The 23,054-nt window shown below is 40.3% G+C and overlaps 1 protein-coding gene and 1 long non-coding RNA gene across 3 annotated transcripts; both read left to right on the top strand.

Moving 5' to 3' along the window:
* On the top strand, positions 15,658-18,469 carry LOC104723925. Of its 2 annotated transcripts, none has more exons than XR_757458.1 (10): positions 15,658-15,930; positions 16,216-16,539; positions 16,642-16,714; positions 16,818-16,930; positions 17,049-17,133; positions 17,234-17,306; positions 17,743-17,798; positions 17,890-17,942; positions 18,026-18,091; positions 18,171-18,212. XR_757458.1 is itself a non-coding variant. In XM_010442356.2 (10 exons), exons 1-10 carry the CDS (start codon positions 15,686-15,688, stop codon positions 18,255-18,257), a joined length of 1,188 nt encoding a protein of 395 aa, XP_010440658.1. In that variant the 5' UTR covers positions 15,658-15,685; the 3' UTR covers positions 18,258-18,469. The 2 variants fall into 2 exon arrangements, 1 of the variants encoding a protein (XP_010440658.1); XM_010442356.2 differs by having other exon boundaries at positions 17,877-17,942; positions 18,171-18,469.
* On the top strand, positions 18,759-19,320 carry LOC104723924. Its single transcript, XR_757457.2, has 3 exons — positions 18,759-18,793; positions 18,877-18,942; positions 19,022-19,320. It is a non-coding gene; the product is annotated as an uncharacterized LOC104723924 (long non-coding RNA).

Below are 23,054 nucleotides of genomic sequence, written 5' to 3'. Positions count from 1 at the left end.
TCCATTTAGGGTGTTGCATTCTTGCATTTGCATATTTTGGATGAAAACAGGTGCTTTAGAGCCTAAAATGGGAAGAAACAAGGTCAAATCCGAGCATGTACCCGAAGGAGCTATGGAGCAGGAAGAACAGTCCGAACCTCAACTCGATCGAAGAGGATCCAAGGGTAGGAAGAACAACCCGAGGACCTATCTGAGGAGTCACACGACCACATCCTCGAGCACCGCCTCGAGCAGACCCTCGGGCAGGACTGGGAAGCTAGGTCAAAGGGGTTTCCATATATAAACCCCCCCCCTCTTCTTCCTCTCGCCCTAGCACGCCGCAGACACTCAAACCAGTGAGCGAGAGCTTCTGAGAGAGATCTAGAGCGACTCAAACACTTTTCTATCTTTGTTAGGATTTATTTTACAATTTTTTGCTATACTTTTAGATTTCTAGCTTGTACTCTTTACTTCTACTTTATCTTTTAATACAATGCAATTTTCGTTTATCTATGCATTTATGTTTTCTACAATGAATTCCGAGTAGTGAACTAAAGTTTCTAGGGATGGGATAGATGATTTTGTGTTCTTGATCGGTGAGGATGTCTTAACTTGATTGTTTATGATTTATAAATTCCTTTCTAGGTTGGTGTTCTTAATGCTATCAACAAACCGAGAGGGTGAAGTTAGATCTAGGGTGTTTTACCACCAAGAGGTGTAGATGAAATGCTTGAATCAATCAATGCTAGAGATTTACTCACTTAGCCTAAGAGATTAGATGTGTAAGGAGTTTATTGACAATAATGAATCGGTTTGTATTGCCTACTTGGTCATGTTTCTCCAACGATAGTTGGGTAGGGAAGTGATCAAGGTTGATTGTTTCTATCACGAGAGTGTTTTAACAAGATTTTTAGAGATTCATTGTCTAAGGAATATTTTCTTGAGGCATGTAGGACATCCGTACTGGTCAGGAACACTTAGGATTCGATTACCCCATCCTTAGGAGCTTTCGTATTTTAATTGCTTACATTTTTATTCATCACTCGACCCCTACCCGAACAGGTACACGATCACCTGCTTCGAGTATACCTTCGAGTTGTTCATATTGTTCTTGCTTACTCGATCACCCCACCTAATCTTGTACTTGAATGCTAGCATCGAGTGCTTAGGTCGTGTGGTTCTCATTTATTTGCTTTCTTCTATTTCTGTTAGGATTGTTAGTTCAAAACCATTTCTTTCCTGGCTTGACTTGCTTGCTTCTGATTGCATCCTATCTGCTAGCATAACAACCATTTGGATTGATAACCTTTTGTACTACAACTGCATAGGGAATTGATACCCTGGATGAAAATCTTGTTATCAATTTGGCGCCATTGACATTTGGTTTGAATTTAATTTGCTATGTTTAGGATTTCAGCACTTGCTAGATCAAGTTCTATTATACACTTTGGTTCGGTACTAACTTGTTTACTTTCGTGTTTGTTTGTTTTGCATTTCAGGTACAACCCGATCACCCACCCGACCCGTCACTCGATCAACTAAATCGGGTTGACCTCCGTGTACCCACTCGGTCACCTGCTTGTGCATGCAAACATGATCCAAGGGTAGCCAACATTGAGTCCTTTCATCGACAGACCTAGGCTACTCCGTCAACAACAAGTCCAGCAACCACAACCAACTACAATTGAGGAGGAAATGAATAATCGGAATGGTCCACCAGCTCCTCAAGAGAGGACCAACATAGGAGCAGGAGATGCTCCATCTACTCACACTCAAAGACATGGCATTGTGCCACCTGTTGTCCAGAACAACAACTTTGAGATCAAGAGTAGTCTCATCCAGATGATACAGAGCAACAAGTTTCATGGATTGCCAATGGAGGACCCATTGGACCATCTGGATGAGTTTGGAAGGCTATGTAGCCTAACCAAGATCAATGGAGTTAGTGAAGATGGATTCAAACTCCGGCTTTTCCCATTTTCTTTGGGAGACAAAGCACACATCTGGGAGAAATCACTCCCCAAGGAGTCCATCACCACCTGGGAAGCATACAAGAAGGCGTTTCTAGCCAAATTCTTCTCCAACTCCAGAACTTCAAGGCTGCGAAATGACATTTCCAGCTTTGTTCAGAAGAGCAATGAAACGTTCAGTGAAGCTTGGGAACGTTTCAAGGGATACACTACCAGATGTCCTCATCATGGTTTCAGCAATGCTTCATTGCTAAGTACACTATACCGAGGAGTGGTACCTAAGATATGGATGTTGCTGGACACCGCAAGCAATGATAACTTCCTCAACAAGGATGTTAATGAAGGTTGGGATCTAGTGAAGAACTTGGCTCAATCTGATGGGCATTACAATGAGGAGTACGATCGCACAATGCGATCTACTGGAGAGGAAGATGCCAAGTACAAGAGGGACATGAAATCCCTCAATGACAAGCTCGATAAGCTCCTCAACCAGCCGCAGCATGTTCATGCAATCTCAGAGGAAGAGCAGTTTTTACAACAAGATGGGGAGAATGTTCAGCTAGAGGATGTGAACTACATCAACAACCAAGGAGGTTACAACAAAGGGTATAACAACTACAAACCGAATCCGAATCTATCCTACCGTAACCCAAATGTTGCAAATCCTCAAGACCAAATCTACCCAGCCGCTGTTCAAGGGAATCAGGGCCAGCAAAAGCCTTTTGTCTAATACAATCAAGGTTATGGTCCTAAGCAGCAGTATTCTGGTAACTACCACCAACCCATTGCATCACCTGGATTCCAACAACAACAAGGCCCGCAGAACCAAACCGAAGACGCTGACCTCCGCGGCTTAATTCAGCAGATAATACAAAACCAAGCATCCGCTGCTATGGACAATGCAAAACGTTTCGCGGAAATGAGCAATAAGATCAATTCTGGATACAATGACTTGAATGCCAAGTATGATTCCCTCAACACTAAGCTGTGGTACCTAGAGGGCCACCACACCAACCAACCACCTCCAAAGATCAACTAGCTTCTAGGTAAAGTTGTTCAGAACCCAAAGGACTATGCAACCGCCCAAGCCATCTTTCTTGATGATGACTTTGAGGACTACCTCACTGAGGACAGTGATGTTCAAAATGGGGAGGCTACAGATCATTATGGGATGAATGAGTACCAGTACTACATATTCAAGTACGAACCCGAGCCTTTACCCGAGGAGACTAATCAAGTTGACGATCAAGCACTGGTTGGAGAATCACAAAACGAAGAACCACCCGAGGCTGAACCCGATGACACACCCGATTTTGGTGATCGGAAAGGTTCAACGCCGCTCTTGACATCCAATTAGAGGCGCTTGCAGAGCATATGGCCAAGCGAAAAGCTCCACCTCCTAAGCTCTTGCCACCACACGAACTTTAAGAGGAAATCACCAAGGAGGCAGCTCAGCTGGAGATTGAGGTTAAGGAAGCTGTCAAGGAAATTGGGAATGCAATATTGAGGAGTGAAGTGTGCTTAGATCCTGAGCTGCGAATCGAGGAGAAATTGGAGGATCCCGGCTCTTTTACTCTGCCATGTTCAATAGGTCTTAGGATTTTCAACAATTGCTTGTGCAATCTGGGAGCTTCAGTCAGCATCATGTCCTATCAGTTGCTAACAAGATGGGTTTCAGTAGTTTTAAACCGAGTAGTCTGTATTTGGTTCTAGCTGATAGAACAATCAGACATCCGATTGGTATCCTGGAAAACTTGCCTCTCAGGGTTGGAAGAGTGGAAGTTCCTACTGATTTTATGATCCTTGATATGGATAAGGAACCGGACGATCCACTGATCCTAGGGAGACCATTCTTAGCAACAGTAGGAGCAGTGATTGACGTGAAACAAGGCAAGATCAGAATTGAACATGGGGAGCATTTCAAGCTGGAGTTTGGCGTCAAGAAAGGAATTAAAAGGCAAACTATTGATGGTCAAGTCTTTTCTACCAAGACAAAGCAAAGAAGATTCAAGCATCTTAAAGAAGTCAACACTACATTTGCTGTTGAACTAGGATAAGACCAGGAGGATTGGTTGAGCCAGTCTGTCCTAGTGGAGAGGATTCCAGAACACTCTCCCTCCTAAAACCCATGCTTAAAGAGCATGAAGAGTCAAGCTTAGTGAGTTAAAACAAGCTCACTTGGAAGGAAGTCCCAAAGGTATCATTTACTTTGTTTTAATTCTTATTAATTTATTTTATCTTTTTTTCTATTTTTGCATATTCACATTTATAAAAATAAAACAAAAAAAAAAAGAGGAAAAGGAAATTTTGGGGAACCCGAAGCTCTACCCAAATCCGTACTCGACGCGCCTGATCGTGTTCCTACTCGGGTGGCGAGTGGAGTCCGAATTACACAGTCCCAAGCCCACTCTCGGCGAAGCCCAAGTTGAAAACCCTAGCGGCAGCCATTTCTATTTAAAGAGGACTCTCTCTTCCCCAAGACAAAACCGATAAGTGCTAAAAACTTTTAAACTTCTTTCTTCTTACTTCTTCTCTCTCTCAAACTCGAGTGTTTTAAGATTTTCGAGAACTAACCCTATTGATCTCGAGTTTAGATTTTCTTTCTTTTTAAGGATTTTACCAATGGCACCAAAGATGAAGACCTACCAAAAGAAGGGGAGCAGATCAACCTCCGCCGCTGCTAGAACCGGAGGTGATGTCGTCGAACCTCGCGAATCCCAAGGAAGAGGAGACGTTCTGCATTCCCAACTGTTGGTTGGACGTTTCGCATCTCCAACCCGATGCTCAACCCAATCCGTCACCCGATCTGGTGCTCGAGCAACCGATCGTGCAGACCCCCGAGTGCGCTCACCAAGCCCGGTGGCGAGTGTTGTTCGCCGATCTCCTCGACGTAGGGACCTGTCTACGTCCGAGAGAACTGTTACTGATCCTAACGGAGGTCGATTCTGATGCCGATGGAGGAGAACCAGAGGAGATCCAAACCTCGCGGTTAAGAAGCAGAGCTGCGGTTGCAAGAGGGAAGAGACCAGCCTCATAAAGGGCTGAGAAGGTGGCCGGGAGAGCACCTGAGGAAGAGGATCGAGACACAGAGGAGGAAAGCCGCGACCGAGAGGAGGAGCAGAGAGAACGCACACGCCAGGCTTCACGGAGGCTGAAGCAGAAAGAGGTGGAGAGTCCGGCCAAGCTCTTCAAGGTCTTCTGCAAGATGAATTTTGTTGGTACCCGCTACCCTCACCGAGAAACAATGAAGCAGTTGGGCATCGCTAGAGACGTCGAGTTCCTGTTCGATATGTGCCACCTGGGCAAGATGATGCGAACTAACCTCGAGGCTTATGAGGAGGAGACGGTTCACTTCCTCTCCACGATGCGGTTACACTATTTCGAAGACCACCCGACCCTACTACCCGATGGGGGGATCAGGTTCATCACTTTCTCCGTACGCAACAAGGAGTACCGACTTACCTTCAAGGAGATGGAGAAGTTGTATGGTTTCAAGGCTGGGAGTGGAGAAAGCATGGAGGTGAGCAAGGAGGAGATGAAGTCCCTATGGCTGACAATAGACGACAAACTTCCTTACAAGTCTACGAGCTCCAAATCAGCTCAAATAAGGAGCCCTGTTTTGAGGTATTTTCACAAGTCCCTAGCTTGCACCTTGTTCGCTAGAAAGGAGACTGGGAATGTGAATGACCATGAGCTCCAGCTGCTAGTCATTGCCTTGTGTGGAGTGTTAGACAATGCTAGGGATGGTACACCGCTAGTTGGAGATGCTGCGGACACTAGTATGGTCTTTGTGTTGCTCGATCAGTTCCTTTACCTCAAGTCATAGGCAATGAAAACTAAGAGAAGAGAGGGAGCTGGAGAGATCTCCATAGGAGGACTGGTTACGCCGATTTTGGTGGCCTGCGATGTGCCTTTGAAGGGAGTGGTACATGACCCGAGATGGCTGGACATAGAGTACCTAAAAGTGGCGAGATTCTTGGCCTATGAGAGGCCAAACGACATGTTGCTCTTCAAGTTTGTCCATCTAGCTGCCGGAGCAACCCAAATGCTCCTACCCAACGTCGTGTGCACCAAAATCCGGCTAGGGGACAACATAGACTTCACACCACCTTTGGAGGAGCTATACAACCCGGAGGAGGAGTCCGAGGCAGAAGAGAGAGAGCCGACTGGGCAAGGATAGGGAGACAACTCGGATGATTACGATTTCGAGGAGTATGTTTGCTCTCAAAAGCAACCAGTTGGGGTGAAGGAAGCTCACAAGAGGATCGGATGGCTGAAGAGGATGAACAAGTTCCTCGCTAGGAAAGTGAAGGACCTTACGGGATCAGTGAAGGTAATGGGAGGTCAGATAAAGGAGCTGCAAGACAAGGCAAGCTGTGCCTCAGCTCCCACCTTGGCATATGCACCAACATGGATGGGGAGGAGCCTCTCAGGACATCCTCCTACGAGCCCCAAGCAGAGGAGGATGTCACCAGACCAGATAGATCGCGGAGAAGCCACTCGGATGCCTATCCGATGCCTAACCCGATGGGGTACACAATGCCCTACCCGATGCCAGCATCGAGCACACATCCGGGTGACCACTCAGGGTACTTTCCCTCCGCCTTACCCAATGCCATATGAGATGCCCTACTCGATGCACCCTGCAAGCGGCTATACTGGTGATCATTTCGGACCTCTTCCGCCGTACCCATCGTACTATCTGATGCCCTACCCGATGAGCTACGCGATGCCTTACACGATCAACCCCTCGGATGCTGGTCCGAGCAAGTCGTCTATGCACATAACCAAGCTTCCTGATTAGCGAACCCCGGCGCCTGCTGAAGCTGGTGGCGATCCAGGGTACACATTGGCGAGCATGGAGGCTGCTACAACCTCCTTCTTCACTAACCCATGAGGTACCACATTCATCCAACCTTTGTAAATAACATTGCATTTAGTTTTATTTCATTTTGTGTAATTCTTGGATTCTTTTTCAAACTTTTATTTACACAGAGTCTGTGTAATTTAAGTTTGGGGGAGGGTCTGAGAATGTATATAACATTGTGTTTTATTTTCTTAATTTTCTTATTTCAAATTTTTGCATAATAGTTTCATTCATTTGAGTCTGCATTTATGTGCATTGAAAAAAACCCAAAAAAATTTTGAAAAAAAAAAAAAAAAAAAAAAAAAAAGAGTGTTCATGTAGTTGCATTTACATATTAGGATTGAATCTAGTTTGCTTCATATAGGATTGTTGCATATGCATCTTAGGGGACAATGATTAAAATTATCTTGTTTAAAGCCAAACCTTAGGATTGAAGCTATAACCCTTAATCACAGTTCATTGTTGCTAGATCAATCTTTTGAAAAAAAAAAAAAAAAAATGAAAAATCTTTGTTTAAAACCTTGTGTCTTTTGAAAGCTTCCTCCACTTGTGTGAAACTTGCTTGAACATTGCATCATCTCTATATTATTGGACTTAAACTGAACTTAAATTGTCTTGCTTATAGAATTTGAATACTTGCTCATGGTAACTCTAAATTTGGGTTAGCACTCTATTTTTACCAATCTTTTCGTTTAACCCGATTTGTTTTTCCTACCCTTGAACTCAAACCTTTCTTTCAAATCCTGTTATGGATTGTTGAGTGAGGCCTTTTCATTGTGCTATAGGTTGTGAAACCTTGAGAGTATTGCGAACGACAAAGAACTGGCTCTTGATTTACATAAGTTAGAATCATTTGAACTAGCTATTAGGATCGGTTTTGAAAGATAGGTGGTTAGCATTATTATTTGGGGTTGGGTTGAGGAATAAAAAGAAGAAAGTCCCTAAGGTTCAATTCAATTAGCTCTAAGTCTCTAATTAAAAAATAAAAAAGAGAAAAAGATCTTGCTATAGTCTCTTAGAAAAGAAAAAGAAAAAAAAATATATATATAATATAGGAATATTATTAGGAGTTTAGCAAAGAAAGAAAAAGAAAAAAAGAGCTAGATGTTTAAAGTTTAGACCTTAGGGATTATAAAAAAAAAAGAGTTAAAATCAAGGGTGTGGATAGTTTTATTCTAGAGGGGTTGATAAAAAAAAAAGGGAGTGAATGAGAAAAGGGTAGATCATCAAGAGTTAAGCTTTGTATGCCCTAATTGTTCTCAATATTAGATAGTTTTCACAACTGTCTAGCATTCTTTCTTTTGAGAGGAAATCACCCAAAAATATTGTTTGAAACCACCCTACCAAAAGCCTTACCCTTGAAACCGATTGAGTCTGATTCACCTTCCATTTGCAAGAAGTCGCCAAACACTTTAATGAATGTGAAAGAGATGTTCTTTGGAATTGCAAGTCTTTACTAATAGTTGGAGGTTGAACTAGATCGATGCATGGTAATAAGCATAGAAAAATATTTGTAAGTATAATGATTGATTTTAGCACCGTTAAACTATCTTTAAGGACCATAGCTTGAATCCTTCGCTTAGCTCAAAAGGGTATGAGTCCCGTTTTAAAACCGCACCCTCCTACTTCCTTGCTAGAGGGCTAGCAAGATTTAAGTTTGGGGTCTGATAACTCTCTAATTTACATGTTTTAAACATCCTTTTTTGCCCATATTCTGCATTTTATTTACCCTAACCTTGACATTTTTAGGTCATTTACTGTAGGAATCCACATTTAGTCTATTTAGGGTGTTGCATTCTTGCATTTGCACTTTTTGGATGAAAACAGGTGCTTTAGAGCCTAAAATGGGAAGAAACAAGGTCAAATCCGAGCATGTACCCCAAGGAGCTATGGAGCAGGAAGAACAGTCCGAACCTTAACCCAATCGAAGAGGATCCAAGGGCAGGAAGAACAACCCGAGGACCTATCCGAGGAGTTACACGACCACATCCTCGAGCACCGCCTCGAGCAGACCCTCGGGCAGGACTGGGAAGCTAGGTCAAAGGAGTTTCCATATATAAACCCCCCTCTTCTTCCTCTCGCCCTAGCACGCCGCAGACACTTAAACCAGAGAGCGAGAGCTTCTGAGAGAGATCTAGAGTGACTCAAACACTTTTCTATCTTTGTTAGGATTTATTTTACATCTTTTTGCTATACTTTTAGATTTCTACCTTGTACTCTTTACTTCTACTTTATCTTGTAATACAATGCAATTTTCGTTTATCTATGCTTTTATGTTTTCTGCAATGAATTCCGAGTAGTGAAGTAAAGTTTCTAGGGATGGGATAGACGATTTTGTGTTCTTGATCGGTTAGGATGTTTTAACTTGATTATTTATGTTTTATAAATTCCTTTCTGCGTTGGTGTTCCTAATGCTATCAACAAACCGAGAGGGTGAGATTAGATCTAGGGTGTTTTACCATCCACCGCCTCTGCCTCAAATTCAGCTCGGACTAAGTGAATATATACTTCAGGCTCTTATGATCTGTGAACACTTGCACCTTTGCACCATAAAGATAAGATCTCCAAATCTTCAGGGTAAAAACTATAGCAGTCATCTCCAAATCATGAGTTGGATAGTTGTCCTCATGCTTCCGCAACTGCCGCGAAGCGTAGGCAATCACCTTCACATGCTGCATCAACACACACCCCAAACCAAACCTCGATGCATCAGTATAAACCACATAGGGTTCTCCCTGCTCTGGTAAAGCCAGTACTGGCGTAGTAGTCAGCATCTCCTTCAGGCTTGCGAAACCCTCCTTGCACTCCTGTGACCAAACAAAAGGAATATCCTTCCCTGTCAACTTAGTCATCGGACGTGCCTTGCTTGCAAAGTATTGCACAAACCTCCTGTAATAGCCTGCAAATCCAAGGAAACTCCTGATCTCTGTGGCATTCTGCAGTCTAGGCCAACCTCTGATAGCCTGAATCTTCTCTGGATATACAGAAACCCCCTCTACAGTAACAATATGACCCAGAAAACCCATCTCATGCTGCCAGAAACTACACTTACTCAACTTAGCAAACAACCTCTACTCCTGCAGCTTCTCCAGAACTTCCCTCAAATGCACTGCATGCTCCTCATGACTCTTGGAATAAATCAGGATGTCATCGATGAAAATGATGACAAACACGTCCAGAAACTCCTGAAACACCTTGTTCATCAATCTCATAAACGCTGTTGGTGCATTAGTCAATCCAAATGGCATCACCACAAACTCATAATGCCCATACCTCATTCTAAATGCAGTCTTTCTCACATTTGCCTCGTCTATCGGAATCTGATGACAACCCGACGCCATATCTACCTTGCAGAACCAAGTAGCGCATCACATCAATATAGTAACCAAGTAACCCTCATGGCCCTTCTCGATCATCTTCCCAGCCTGCATGGCCGGGATCACGAGATTCCCCGAAATCGGTCTAACTCCCTCAAAAACCAACTTCCCTCCTGGACACTCAAACTGTACTCTACCCCGGTAACAATCAAGATAAACCTTATGACGATGCAACCAATCCATCCCCAAGATAACATCATACAGCTCCACTAGGCTGATAAGCAAATCCGTTGGCCACGAATCCCCTGCGATGTGAATATCAACACCCCTGCCCGACCAATAACTCTCAGAAACTTGTGTCCCGCAACTCTGACAACTCCCGCTCGCTCCCCGGGATCTCCTCTAATATCAGCACTCTTTGCACACTCCGGAGTAATGAAGTTATGAGTAGCTCCAAAATCAAACATAACATGGGACTTAAACCCACCCACCAACAAGGTCCCTACACAAACCTTATATGTTGAGAACCCAATACTTTATCATAGACAACATAAAATCTAAACCTACTGAAATTCACAAAGACAGGATACCAGAAATTGTACATGTGATCGCCCCGACACTAATTCCACCAGTCTCTACGGTCGTGTACACCCATGGCGCCTGCTCAATCTGTGCCACCTACTGCACTCACGGCTGCACTACATGTTGCACCGTTGCCACTGCCATCTGCTGCAACTTAGGACATTTAGTCTTAATGTGCCCAGGTTCCTTGCAATGACAGCATACACGAACCGCTGTCGTCGGAGCACTTCTCTGGGGACAGCTAGCAACCTTTTGATCCATGCTTCCACATTCGAAGCATCCTGCACCACTCGGCCTCTGTGTAGCCTCCCACTTTCTCTTGGTTCCCTACGCAGGTTTTCCGCCCTTGCCAGCAACAACACCACCTCTAATCATCTGCACTACCATGAATAGAAGGCTAAGCAAGCAATTTAACAGAACACAAAACAAAAACTCACCGTGGAATCACAGTGTAGGCTCGAAGAGGATGTTCTAGGAATTCATGCCACATAATTGACTAACTCACATAATCAATCAAATCATACAATCCCAACACATCTACAAGCACAAAGCCTAGTGAACCCAAACCTAGAACCTTAAGAGCTCTGATACCAAACTGAAACGACCCGACCCATTTTTTTTAATAAATCTACAATAATAATAGAATTCTTTTTGTGTTTCTCTCATTCTCATTAATCTATGGCCCCCTTGTGGAATTTCTAGCTAATTCTAATCACTTAATTAGGTGACGTGTTACCCTCAAATTTATACTAATTAGATTGTCATACTAATTTTAATCTTAAATACACATGCTATTAAACCAAATGGTATACTAATTTCAAAATCTTACTATTGCTCTATACCCTTTTTATATTTATTTTATCAGAAAAATAAAATAAAACCTATGTAAATCGGTCACTAGTAATAATAATAATAATAATAATAATAATAATAATAATAATAATAATAATAATAATAATAATAATAATAATAATAATAATAATAATAATAATAATAATAATAACAATAATAATCTGAGCTAGTGGTCTCATATCCACTAGCCACCTAACCACAATCAAACTAAACAGCGGAAATTATTCAATCAATATCAATATCCAATAATAAAATAACCAATATTAAATCCTAGCAATTATCCAATAACCAACAACATGAAACAAAGAACCAGCAACCTAGCAATATTCTATTGACCCAACTCTAGCAACCTAACAGAAGCCAGACAACAACCAATCGAGCCACTAGAACATCCTCCTCTTCATTACCTTGATTCCACGATCACACTTTGCCTTTACCTGCACCGCAACACATATGAGATGCGTGAGTATTTTATAAACACTCAGTGAGGCAATCCTCCCATCTATTGGGCTATACACACAAGCAATAGAGATATCTTTAACCATCAAACAACAATCAATAACCAAAAAACAAACCATACATCTGCATCAACCGACACCAACTGGGTACGTATCGACCGACACAAGCTTGCATCGACCGATGCAAGGTTCACTAGCATCGACCGACACTCACACTGCATCGACCGACGCAGGCTCGACATTGCACGAAATCCCTAGTTGCATCAACTGACGCCTCCACATGGCATCGACCGATGCTCCTACGTCAAACCGCATCGTCCTCGCATTGCATCGATCGACACACAAAGTGCATCGACCGATGCACATGCCGAGCATCATTTTCCCCCAAAACTTCTCGTTGGATCTCCGTCCCTAAACCACCAATAACACAAAACCAATGCCACAAAAAGCTTCCCAAAGTCTCTTGCGACTCAACAACGTTCTAAACAAGCCATATATCACATAAACAAGCAGATCAGAGAAAATCTCAAGCTTAGATAAGCCATGGTCATGCACTCACATTTGCCAAAGAAGATTCTGAACCACAAAAAATAAGATACACGCTCCTAGGAAGCTCCTACAATGATTCCAGCTACAGATCTCTACAGGAACAACCTCAAATCTCCAAAAACTCTCAAGAACACTCACAAAACTCTTTCTCTCTTTCTTTTTCTCCAGAAATGGCCAAACTCGGCCAAACCCTCGAGTTTCTGATTTTGTAAGCGAGCTGGTTTCCTAACCTCAAAACGCAATGTTTAACTTAAACTCGTCCGAGAGAACCAACCTTGCATCGACCGATGCATCCCATAAACCGGGATTTCAGTTCGCGGATGTTACAGACATAAACTCAAAAATCACCTTGTAGATAAGCCGCCTACTTTGCCAATTCAGATTGTGTTCTTGAATTGGTTTTCAAAGTCAAACTCTGAAAAAGATTAATACAAAACAGATTAAATTCTTTGTAATCAACAAATAATAAACTAAATCAAATGGATAAAAAGCTAATAAGACAGCAAGTGTACATTTTTCTCAAGCTCATCTTCAAACTCAACTTCTGCAAGTTAATGTGCATTTGTGAGCACCTTTGATACACATTTGATGTCTTGTTTCATCCATTGCTCTGTACACATCAAAACTTCAACATTATTTTATTACCTTCCCTATACAGATCCTCAAAACACATATTTGCAAACTGCATCTTTTTTCTCTGATCAAAAACACTAACAATTACCAACAACTTGTTAATGTTCTTCAAGCCATTCCAATACTTTTCAAATTTCATAAACATTTCCTCAGCTTTTTATCTTAACTATAACAGAACAACTGAAGCTTTCCTGCTATATTAACTATCTCACCATAACACGTGTGTGCATTCAGAGTAGTAGAAGCTGAAACTACCAATGTGGATTGATAGAGATGCTATCAAATGATCTCAACCTGACGCCAATGATCTAATGAAGGTGGTCCAATCCTTTTTTTACCATTCTTAACCTCTAAGAAATGGTCATTATACAGCTTGTCCTCAGACTCCATCCTATCAAATGCTCCCTTGAATTTAACTGCCCTTGTCAACATCAAAAAGGTTGAATTTTGTCTAGTTTTCACATCTATAGGCAAACTACCCCTTGTCATCCTACCAGTATAAACCCTAATTTCAAATGCCTTTTGTCTAGTAGTCCCTGACCTTACATACGAGAAGCTATTACGAATTGTAGTCACACTTTCGGCATAATCAGACGTTTCAATCCTTCACCATCAAATAATGATGTGACCAGTGCATCTAACATTCATAAAATCTCCATTCATGACCAAAGATTTATCTGATACCAAGGAGAAACTAGACTAAAAACTACCCAATGCATTACTATTAGCAGATGCATTATCCACAATAACACAAAATACTCTTTCTATTCCCCATTCAGCCAGGCATGCAAGAAGTGTGTTGGATATGGTTTTACCTTTGTGGTCAATTACATATTTGAAGCCAATAATTAGCTTCTTCAACCGCCAAAATTTATCAACGTAATGTGCTGTTATCACCATATAACTAGCACATGTCCATTTTAAATAAGGTAATGATTAGATTAAATAATGAGATAATAAGCTAATTATTAGATTAAAGTAAAGAACATCACCCGTAATTGGACAAACACAAATGTTAGTTGTGAGTGAAACTCTTTGCTTGCTATCAAAAACCATTGTCTAAAAGCAGCTTTCCTCTCACCATACATCTTCACAATGTCTCTTGATGATTTTCTTCTTGACTGAGGCTTGTACAAGTTTACCTTAAAAAACATGTATATTAGCAAATTTGTTGAATAAAAAACAAAACCAAAAAGATAATAAGAAGTTAGGAACTAACCTTGTTGCAAAAGTGTATAAATGCCATACTCTCTACAAACGCCAATGGTAATCCCTTATCACAAGCATTTCATTTACTACTTCTCTGAAAACATGCTCTTGCACTTTTACATTCTGAAGAGTTCTATCTTTACTAATCACTTTTTGATTCTGAGTTTGATCTTGACCCTCTTACCATGTCTTGTATTCTTTACATATCCTAAGATGATTCTTCAAAGTTGTAGTCCCTGACTTTGTTGGACATGCTCAGCCCTTCTTATAGTAGTTACACATTTGTTATTCGGCAGCCTTGTGAAATAAGCCCCCACACCAGACCTTGTGGGGAGTATCCTCTGGCTCTTAGCATTATTTTGCTGAGTATCAGCTTCATCAGCTATATCACCATCATCAGCTCCACTCACAATTTTTTGTTTTCATTTTGCCTCTGTGATTTGAATCCGATGTCAGAAATTCTTCTTCTTCTAAGTCATCATTCTCATGGATTGGAGATGATGAATCCATCTACAAATAATAAGACATCGGTTAAGTACTAATGCAAATCATGGGTCTCGATTAACTAATTAAGTACTAATGCAAACGATTGCTGGATTCATCACTTAAACATGAGAATATCAACCCAACAATCATGATTCATCACCTAATCAAAAAATCATTTTCAGTTTCAGATGCAAGCGAGTATGAATTTCAACCCAACAATCATGATTCATCACTTAAAAACGATTACTGGTTTGACAATTGAAAATACAATCGAAAATACAACAAGAAAAATAATCGAAAATACAATTATCAAATCACCTAATCAAGCATGTATTTTCAAATAATTGAAAATACACAAAAAAAAACAAAGAACAACATATATTTTCAAAAAAAAATAACGATTGAATAAGAAGAAGCATAGTACCTGAGAATTCTCAGATGGCGGAGGAGATGGATTTTGGAGATTTAGGGTTTTCAGTTTGAAGAAACGGATCTTATATCGACTTAATAGTTTTCGAATTTCACAAAAGGAACTTCGATTTCGGAAAAGGGAAATTGAATCGACTATGGCTATGGATAAATCGAATCGGCAAAAAAAAAAAAGATTGCTAATGTATATATATGTTCGGGTGCATTGGGTTTCATATCGGATATTACCCCTCGGTTACGGGTATCCGATTTAGTAGAAATAAATTTCCCAAAATTTTATGTCGAAAATAATATTTTTATTTTTTTTTTGGTTATTTTACGGGATATTCTGGTACAGAACGTTCCAATAAATCGATGGTCTTTGAATCACACAGAGAGAATAATGCGTATTACTCAGAAGAAAGAGTCAAAAACAAGCTCCCGTTGGAACCAAATCCCAAGAAATCCCAAGAAATGTTGTCTTCCATGGCAGTTCCTATGAATGGGTTTTTCCTAAGCTTCCCGAAACCTCAGAACTTTGTTGTCTTCAAGGGCTCCAGAGTATCTTTGTATGGATCCTTCTCGGTTTCTCACCTCTTCAAGCCTCCTCCTTCTTACAGGTTTTTTTTTATACTTCTTGATATATATAGAAAGGGGATTTCGAATTTTCCGATAGGTTTTATAATCAAATAGAAGCAAAAGATTAAGTTTTTAGTTTGCGGAATCTTCTTGGAACAGTCTGAAATGTTAAGAAAATGTTGTGTAGGTGTTAGATACTAATTTGACTGGAATTAGGAAAACAAAAAAAAAAATAACGTTTTTTTTTGGTTTTGAGGTATGGCTCGTGAACATATTCGCCTTGTCGGTTTTGTTTGCTTTAGCATTTGATGTTCTTACTGTGTCAGGGTCAGAGTAAGAAGCTTTCAGAAAGGAAGTAATGACTCAGCAAAGCCTCGAGATAGCGAAGATGAGAAATCGAATGTCAATGAGATGCTTAAAAACGAAAAAACCGCAGGAGTTTCTGTAAAGAGAGTCCCATTCATAGCAAAGTTAGGTATGGGGTTAGGATTGGCTCTGGTTGTTACAGTAATATGTCTAACCTTGAAGGGCTCTGGTGGTTCACCTTTTGAGGAGGTTAAGAGTCTTGCCAAAGCTTCATCATCATCTTCAGAAGGCTTTACGTTTAATGCCTTTGGGAACAGGTTCATGATTCCAGGAAATGCACCCGGGTTAGCCACTTATCTACCTCTAGAGTTACTTTTCTTATGAATCTGTTTGTGCGTTTATTAAAACAACCCTTTAGTTTCTCCTCCAGTGTCTTCTTTTTGCAGATGGGTTTACTTTTGGTTGCTAATGGCAGCCGGGTGCGGGCTTTTTATTAGCGAAGAGGCGCTAAATATATGGGTCTGTGCTTTATGCTGGTACTTTTGTTTCATCTTCCAATTGGTTAAAATGCTTCTAGTGAGCTTTCATTTTGATAAGAGTTTCCTCTAAATGTGTATGTCAGGTTGGAATCACGTTGGCACGGATGTTAACTCTGGATGGGACGTGGCAATCCTTTGTTGAGTCTTTCTCTCGGAATGCTCCTTATATACTGTCTACAGTTTCATGGGTTTACTGGTAAAAAAAAGCTATATATCTCTGGTTAAAAAACAACATAGGCCACATGACTCGTAACATCATCATCCAGCTTTATTCTTTGTTGTCTTTGCTGCCAACTTCAATATAATCGGTAAAGGGGGGTTTGTATAAGCGATATGATACCTTTTTACCTTGGGAAGCTCTTCAGACAAAGTGGAGCTTCAGATGATGTTTGTTCAAAGGTTAATCCATTCTTGTTAATTATTTCCCAATTAAAATATGTATCCAAAAGCTGATTGTCTGTCTCCATTTTTGCATTGGTACTGGTCTTTTTATATAAAGCTGGGAATAGGTAAAGAGAAAGCGATGAGCATTACTCAGGCTGTTCAAAAGTATGGCAACCTCTCAGGTTTTGGTAAGTAGGAAATTGCATGCAGTGTGGAAAAGATTTTTCTAGAATGTGTTGAATGACTTTTATATTGTGTTGAATGCAGTGGAAAGATTTTCTCTGGGAATGAGGAATCCTACAGCATTCTTTGCNGTTTTACCTTGGGAAGCTCTTCAGACAAAGTGGAGCTTCAGATGATGTTTGTTCAAAGGTTAATCCATTCTTGTTAATTATTTCCCAATTAAAATATGTATCCAAAAGCTGATTGTTTGTCTACTTTTTTGCATTGGTACTGGTCTTTTTATATAAAGCTGGGAATAGGTAAAGAGAAAGCAATGAGCATTACTCATGCTGTTCAAAAGTATGGCAACCTCTCAGGTTTTGGTAAGTAGGAAATTGCATGCAGTGGAAAAGATTTTCTTTGTGAATGTGTTGAATGACTTTTATATTGTGTTGAATGCAGTGGAAAGATTTTCTCTGGGAATGAGGAATCCTACAGCATTCTTTGCCGGGGCTCTTGTAAGTGTGTTGCGGAGTTGATGATTCAATATGTAGCATATGGTAAACCACACCTATCATATACATGAACCTTTACAGGGAATATCTCCAGAGTGTTTCTTTGCAGGAGTTTGTTGTGGCGGCTTGATTACTCTTCCACTTCAGGTTTACCTGCGTTTCTTTTATATATTCTATTTCGATTTTTTTTTTTGTAACAAATGGGATACTGATTCTAACAAATGTTTCAGCTGGTGTTTGGGTTTCTCCTTAGAGAACGCCCCATGTTTGCTCTTGCAACAGTAGCAACTGCAGTGGTGAGTAGAGTAAGAGAGAGAGAACTGATGTAAATTGCTTTTACACAAGTTTGAAGTTTTGGTTCCTATACTTGTGCAGGGAATATGGACGATCTTCCCCTATGTGGTGGCTGCATCCACGGCTTTGTTCCTCTACATTCGCAGTCGCTACTCCAGCAAAGATTAGCTCTTCTTGTTACTACTACTCAATATAGAAAGATGTAAGATCATATAAAAAGATCAGATATAGTACTCAGCCAATCAATACTAATGGCCTATATTGTTTTAGAGTATTATGTCCAAAGAATGAATATACACACTAACTTGCTCAATTGACTTTTCCTAGAAACACTGTTTTGTGTTTTGAATTGTGACATTTCTTCGATTTTATTCACCTGATTCTCAGAGTATTATACAAATCATTTTCGTTTAGTAAGAATTGAATTTGGGTTTTATGTACGTACCATTGTCAAAGACCATAATAGAGAAGGCATCTGTAGTTAGTTCACTGATCACTTAAAGATGCCTTTTCTATAACACAAGTAAGTCTGTTGATTGTTTAACAGAGTCATCTTCAAACTCCATTTTTGTTTTTTGTTCATTTTAACAGTTTCGTGGAAGCTGTTTCAAATTGTAAACGACTGACACGGCCTCAGTGACCATAGTAATCAAGATTCTACTATGATGNTTTGTTGTGGCGGCTTGATTACTCTTCCACTTCAGGTTTACCTGCGTTTCTTTTATATATTCTATTTCGATTTTTTTTTTTGTAACAAATGGGATACTGATTCTAACAAATGTTTCAGCTGGTGTTTGGGTTTCTCCTTAGAGAACGCCCCATGTTTGCTCTTGCAACAGTAGCAACTGCAGTGGTGAGTAGAGTAAGAGAGAGAGAACTGATGTAAATTGCTTTTACACAAGTTTGAAGTTTTGGTTCCTATACTTGTGCAGGGAATATGGACGATCTTCCCCTATGTGGTGGCTGCATCCACGGCTTTGTTCCTCTACATTCGCAGTCGCTACTCCAGCAAAGATTAGCTCTTCTTGTTACTACTACTCAATATAGAAAGATGTAAGATCATATAAAAAGATCAGATATAGTACTCAGCCAATCAATACTAATGGCCTATATTGTTTTAGAGTATTATGTCCAAAGAATGAATATACACACTAACTTGCTCAATTGACTTTTCCTAGAAACACTGTTTTGTGTTTTGAATTGTGACATTTCTTCGATTTTATTCACCTGATTCTCAGAGTATTATACAAATCATTTTCGTTTAGTAAGAATTGAATTTGGGTTTTATGTACGTACCATTGTCAAAGACCATAATAGAGAAGGCATCTGTAGTTAGTTCACTGATCACTTAAAGATGCCTTTTCTATAACACAAGTAAGTCTGTTGATTGTTTAACAGAGTCATCTTCAAACTCCATTTTTGTTTTTTGTTCATTTTAACAGTTTCGTGGAAGCTGTTTCAAATTGTAAACGACTGACACGGCCTCAGTGACCATAGTAATCAAGATTCTACTATGATGAACAAAAGAATCAACATGTCATTCATTTTTGGTGTCGATGATTTTAAAGATTCTCTTTGATTACAATTGTTATGACAAGTGCTAGGACTTCTCTTCATACCGTTCGGCGGCGGAAATGGTGACGAGTGACGACGGCGGCGGCTCAAGACAGTTCGGTTCTCTTCTCTTCTCCTTCTTTAATCTTGATTGAAGAACCGAACCGAACCGAACCGAAATGTTTTTTAAGTTCGATTTGACTTCGGGTTATGGATGAGAACCGATCCGCAACTGTGAAGTTTTAGTTCAGTCTGGTTCGGTTCGGGTACCCGAACTAACCGAAAATGAAACAACTTAAATGTCTTAACCTAAGATTTTTTTGGTTCTCTTAAGTCGAAACTTGCGGCGGCGTCTCATTTCCATCAGAACTTGCAAGCTGCTTATCTCCGACGGTCCGAGCCTTAGTTTCTGACAGTTATTCTCACCTCCGTGGGTAAAGGTTTGTGTTTTCGTTGATGTTTGTTCGATTTCAATTGACCCTCATCTCCAAGACAGTTACTTAAAAAAAGTTTTATTCTTTCTCACTTGTAGAGTTCTGATGTGATGTTATAAGATAATGATTTGTGAATCTGCTTGCTGTTGTGATGAGTATGATTTGAGCATTTTGAAATTTTTTGTAGATAATGTCTTCGCCTTCTTGTCATGGCAACAACGATGACTTACTTGATGAAGAGGTTCAAGGAGAAGAAGAACAATTTCAAGTTCAGACTAGTGTGGGAAAGAAAAGAACAGAAACTGAAAGATCAAGTTCTGAACTTCCACCAAAATCAAGGATGAAGATTGCTCAGATATCTGATATATGGCAACACTTTACTCCCGTTGATCTTGATAGAGAGAGCACTGGTCGTTGTTGTGGTAGTGATGATGATGGTAGCGGTAATCTTAAATATGATCCAGATCTTTTCAGGAGATCAGTCAATGAGATGATTGTTCTTGGCGGGCGCCATTTTCCTTTGCTGAATCCGAGGGATTTAAGAGATTCTGTCATAAGGCACTCCCTGTGTACGCGGACCATGTATCACAGCAGACAGTTGCTAGTGGTATTGCTGCAATGTTTTTGCAAGAGAAGGCTTCTTTGAAGAAGTTGTTTGCTGCTGACAAGAACAAGAGAGTCTCTCTCACGACCGATATATGGGAAGCTCCTACTACCTCATGTAGTTACTTGGCTATAACAGCTTACTGGATTGATGCAAACTGGGAATTGCAGAAGAGAATCATTAGCTTTAAGCCTGTTACAGATAAGAAAGGAGATACGATTGCAAGACACCTTATTGAATGTTTAGATGAGTGGGGGATTGAGAAAGTCTTCACAGTCACAGTTAATAATGCCGAGGGTAATGATGAGGCTCTGACCTTGTTCAAGGAGGCTATGCGGTTGAAAGGAGCTAATGCTTTAGTTAAAGATGGTGAGTTTCTGCATATGCGTTGTTGTGGGGAAATCGTGAATCTGACTGTAAAAGAGAGTCTGGATCATGTGAGTGACAGTATCGTTGCTGTTAGGAATGCGGTGAAGTATGTGCAGTCATCATTTACAAGATTAAAGTCATTCAAGATGCATGTAGAGACGGGGAAGGATTCTAAAGGTAGCTTGTCATTGGATTGCGTTACTGAGTGGAATTCCACGTATCTTATGTTGGTAGCTGCACTTCACTCAAGGGTAGCTTTTGAGAAGATGTTGGATGAGGACAAGCTTTATGGTGAATATTTTCTTGAAATAGAGGAGGAGACTGGAAAAAAACGGGTTGGACCGCCAGTTTCAGCTACTTGGGATGAAGTGAAAAGGTTGGTAGGGTTTCTCAGAATCTTTTTCAATTGTACACTGGGATTTTCAGAATCTAAATTAGCTGCTTCTTCGAAGGGTTACAATGAGATTGCCACTATTGATTGGAATCTAATCGAATTAAGTAAGGAAGATGATGAAGAATTACGGAAACAAGCAACAAGTATAAGGGACAAGTTTGAGAAGCACTGAGAATCCACTTGTGATTGTTGCTAGTGTGTTTGATCCAAGGAAGAAAATGAAGTTTGCTTCACTTTGCTTTGACATGCTCCATGGTAAAGATAGTTTGGAAGGTAATCATCTTACATCATCAGTTAAGAGTGCGATGCAAGATCTATATGAAGAATATATCATAATCCAGGATAACCAGTCTCAAGATGATGATGCTGCAACCCAAAGCGATCATGGCGATTCTGAGCAATCAAGTGTTGTTATGTCTGATTTACCAGATTGGTTTATAAGCAGTGAATCTTTGTACAACAAGATGCTTAAGAAAATGAGAGAAGAACGAGTAGGTAAGGAGCTAGATATTTACTTGACAGGAAGCATTGAGCCATGGGGTTCAAGATCAGATTACGATGTTTTGTCATGGTGGAAGCCCGAACTACCCGGTCTTGTCAGAATTGGCTAGAGATGTTCTTGCAATTCAAATGTCTTCTTTTGCTCCTGAGTCCGCTTTTTGTACTAGTGGTCGAATCTTGGACCCTTATAGAAGTTCGTTGACTCCTTACGTAACTGAAGCTTTGATATGTACACAACAATGGTTGCGGACTTCCTTACAGTCTGAACCACAACTTCCTAGCTTAGAGCAAATGTTGGAAGAGCTTGACTTTCAGGAGTCACTTGGTAATTTGCTTCTTTATTTTTCTAACTTTTTTCGATGTATGTTCAGTGATGGATATATCGTTTATCTAACTAACTTTATTTATTTTTGGTGCATCTAGATTCTCGGTATCAACCTGAATCTGGTCATTGAGTTGTAGCTGCAACTAGAGGTACAAATCTTGTTTGTATTGTGGTGTTTTTAAGTCTTCTCTCGCATTTTTTTTCACTTCTTCTTTTACAGTGTCTGCACTTATTTCACTATGCTCGTAGTCTTTGCTGTGTTTGCATAATTCTAGAAGACTTGTCGTTTCTGTCTTCAAATCTACGTTTGATAGTGTTAGTTTCTTCGATTCTGTTGACTAGTCCTCTGTTTTGTTGATCTGCATTTTCTTATGTACCCGATCAATCTACACTTTTTTTGGAACTTGTTTGTATGATCATCAGTTTGTGATAGTTTTGATCTGGATCACCCTTTGTTTTTCCTTTACGGATCAGATCAGTGTCTATTATTTGATTATTTTCTTAGTCTTTATTCCTGTAGTCATGCCATCTTAATGCATTGCTAGCTCTTTAGTCTCTCTTCATGTATTCATCTAATGTCAAAGAACATACTTGTAATATTAGAATCGATATTTAGGCAAAGAACATCACTAAGTTACTTCAGAAACACTATCTGGTGATGTTTTCCACAATGGTCACAAGATAGAGTTGCTAGACGTTGGTGATTTGATGTCTTTTGAGGACTGTTGTAAATCAAAGGAAGCTCAACCTGATAATGTTGGAAAATGTCTTTTTTTTTTTTTTT

This window comes from Camelina sativa, chromosome 11 (assembly GCF_000633955.1).
Source record: "Camelina sativa cultivar DH55 chromosome 11, Cs, whole genome shotgun sequence".
In the NCBI taxonomy this organism is placed as follows: Eukaryota; Viridiplantae; Streptophyta; class Magnoliopsida; order Brassicales; family Brassicaceae; genus Camelina; species Camelina sativa.
The sequence above is the reverse complement of the archived record's forward strand: the minus strand, read 5'-3'. Positions and strand labels throughout refer to the sequence as shown.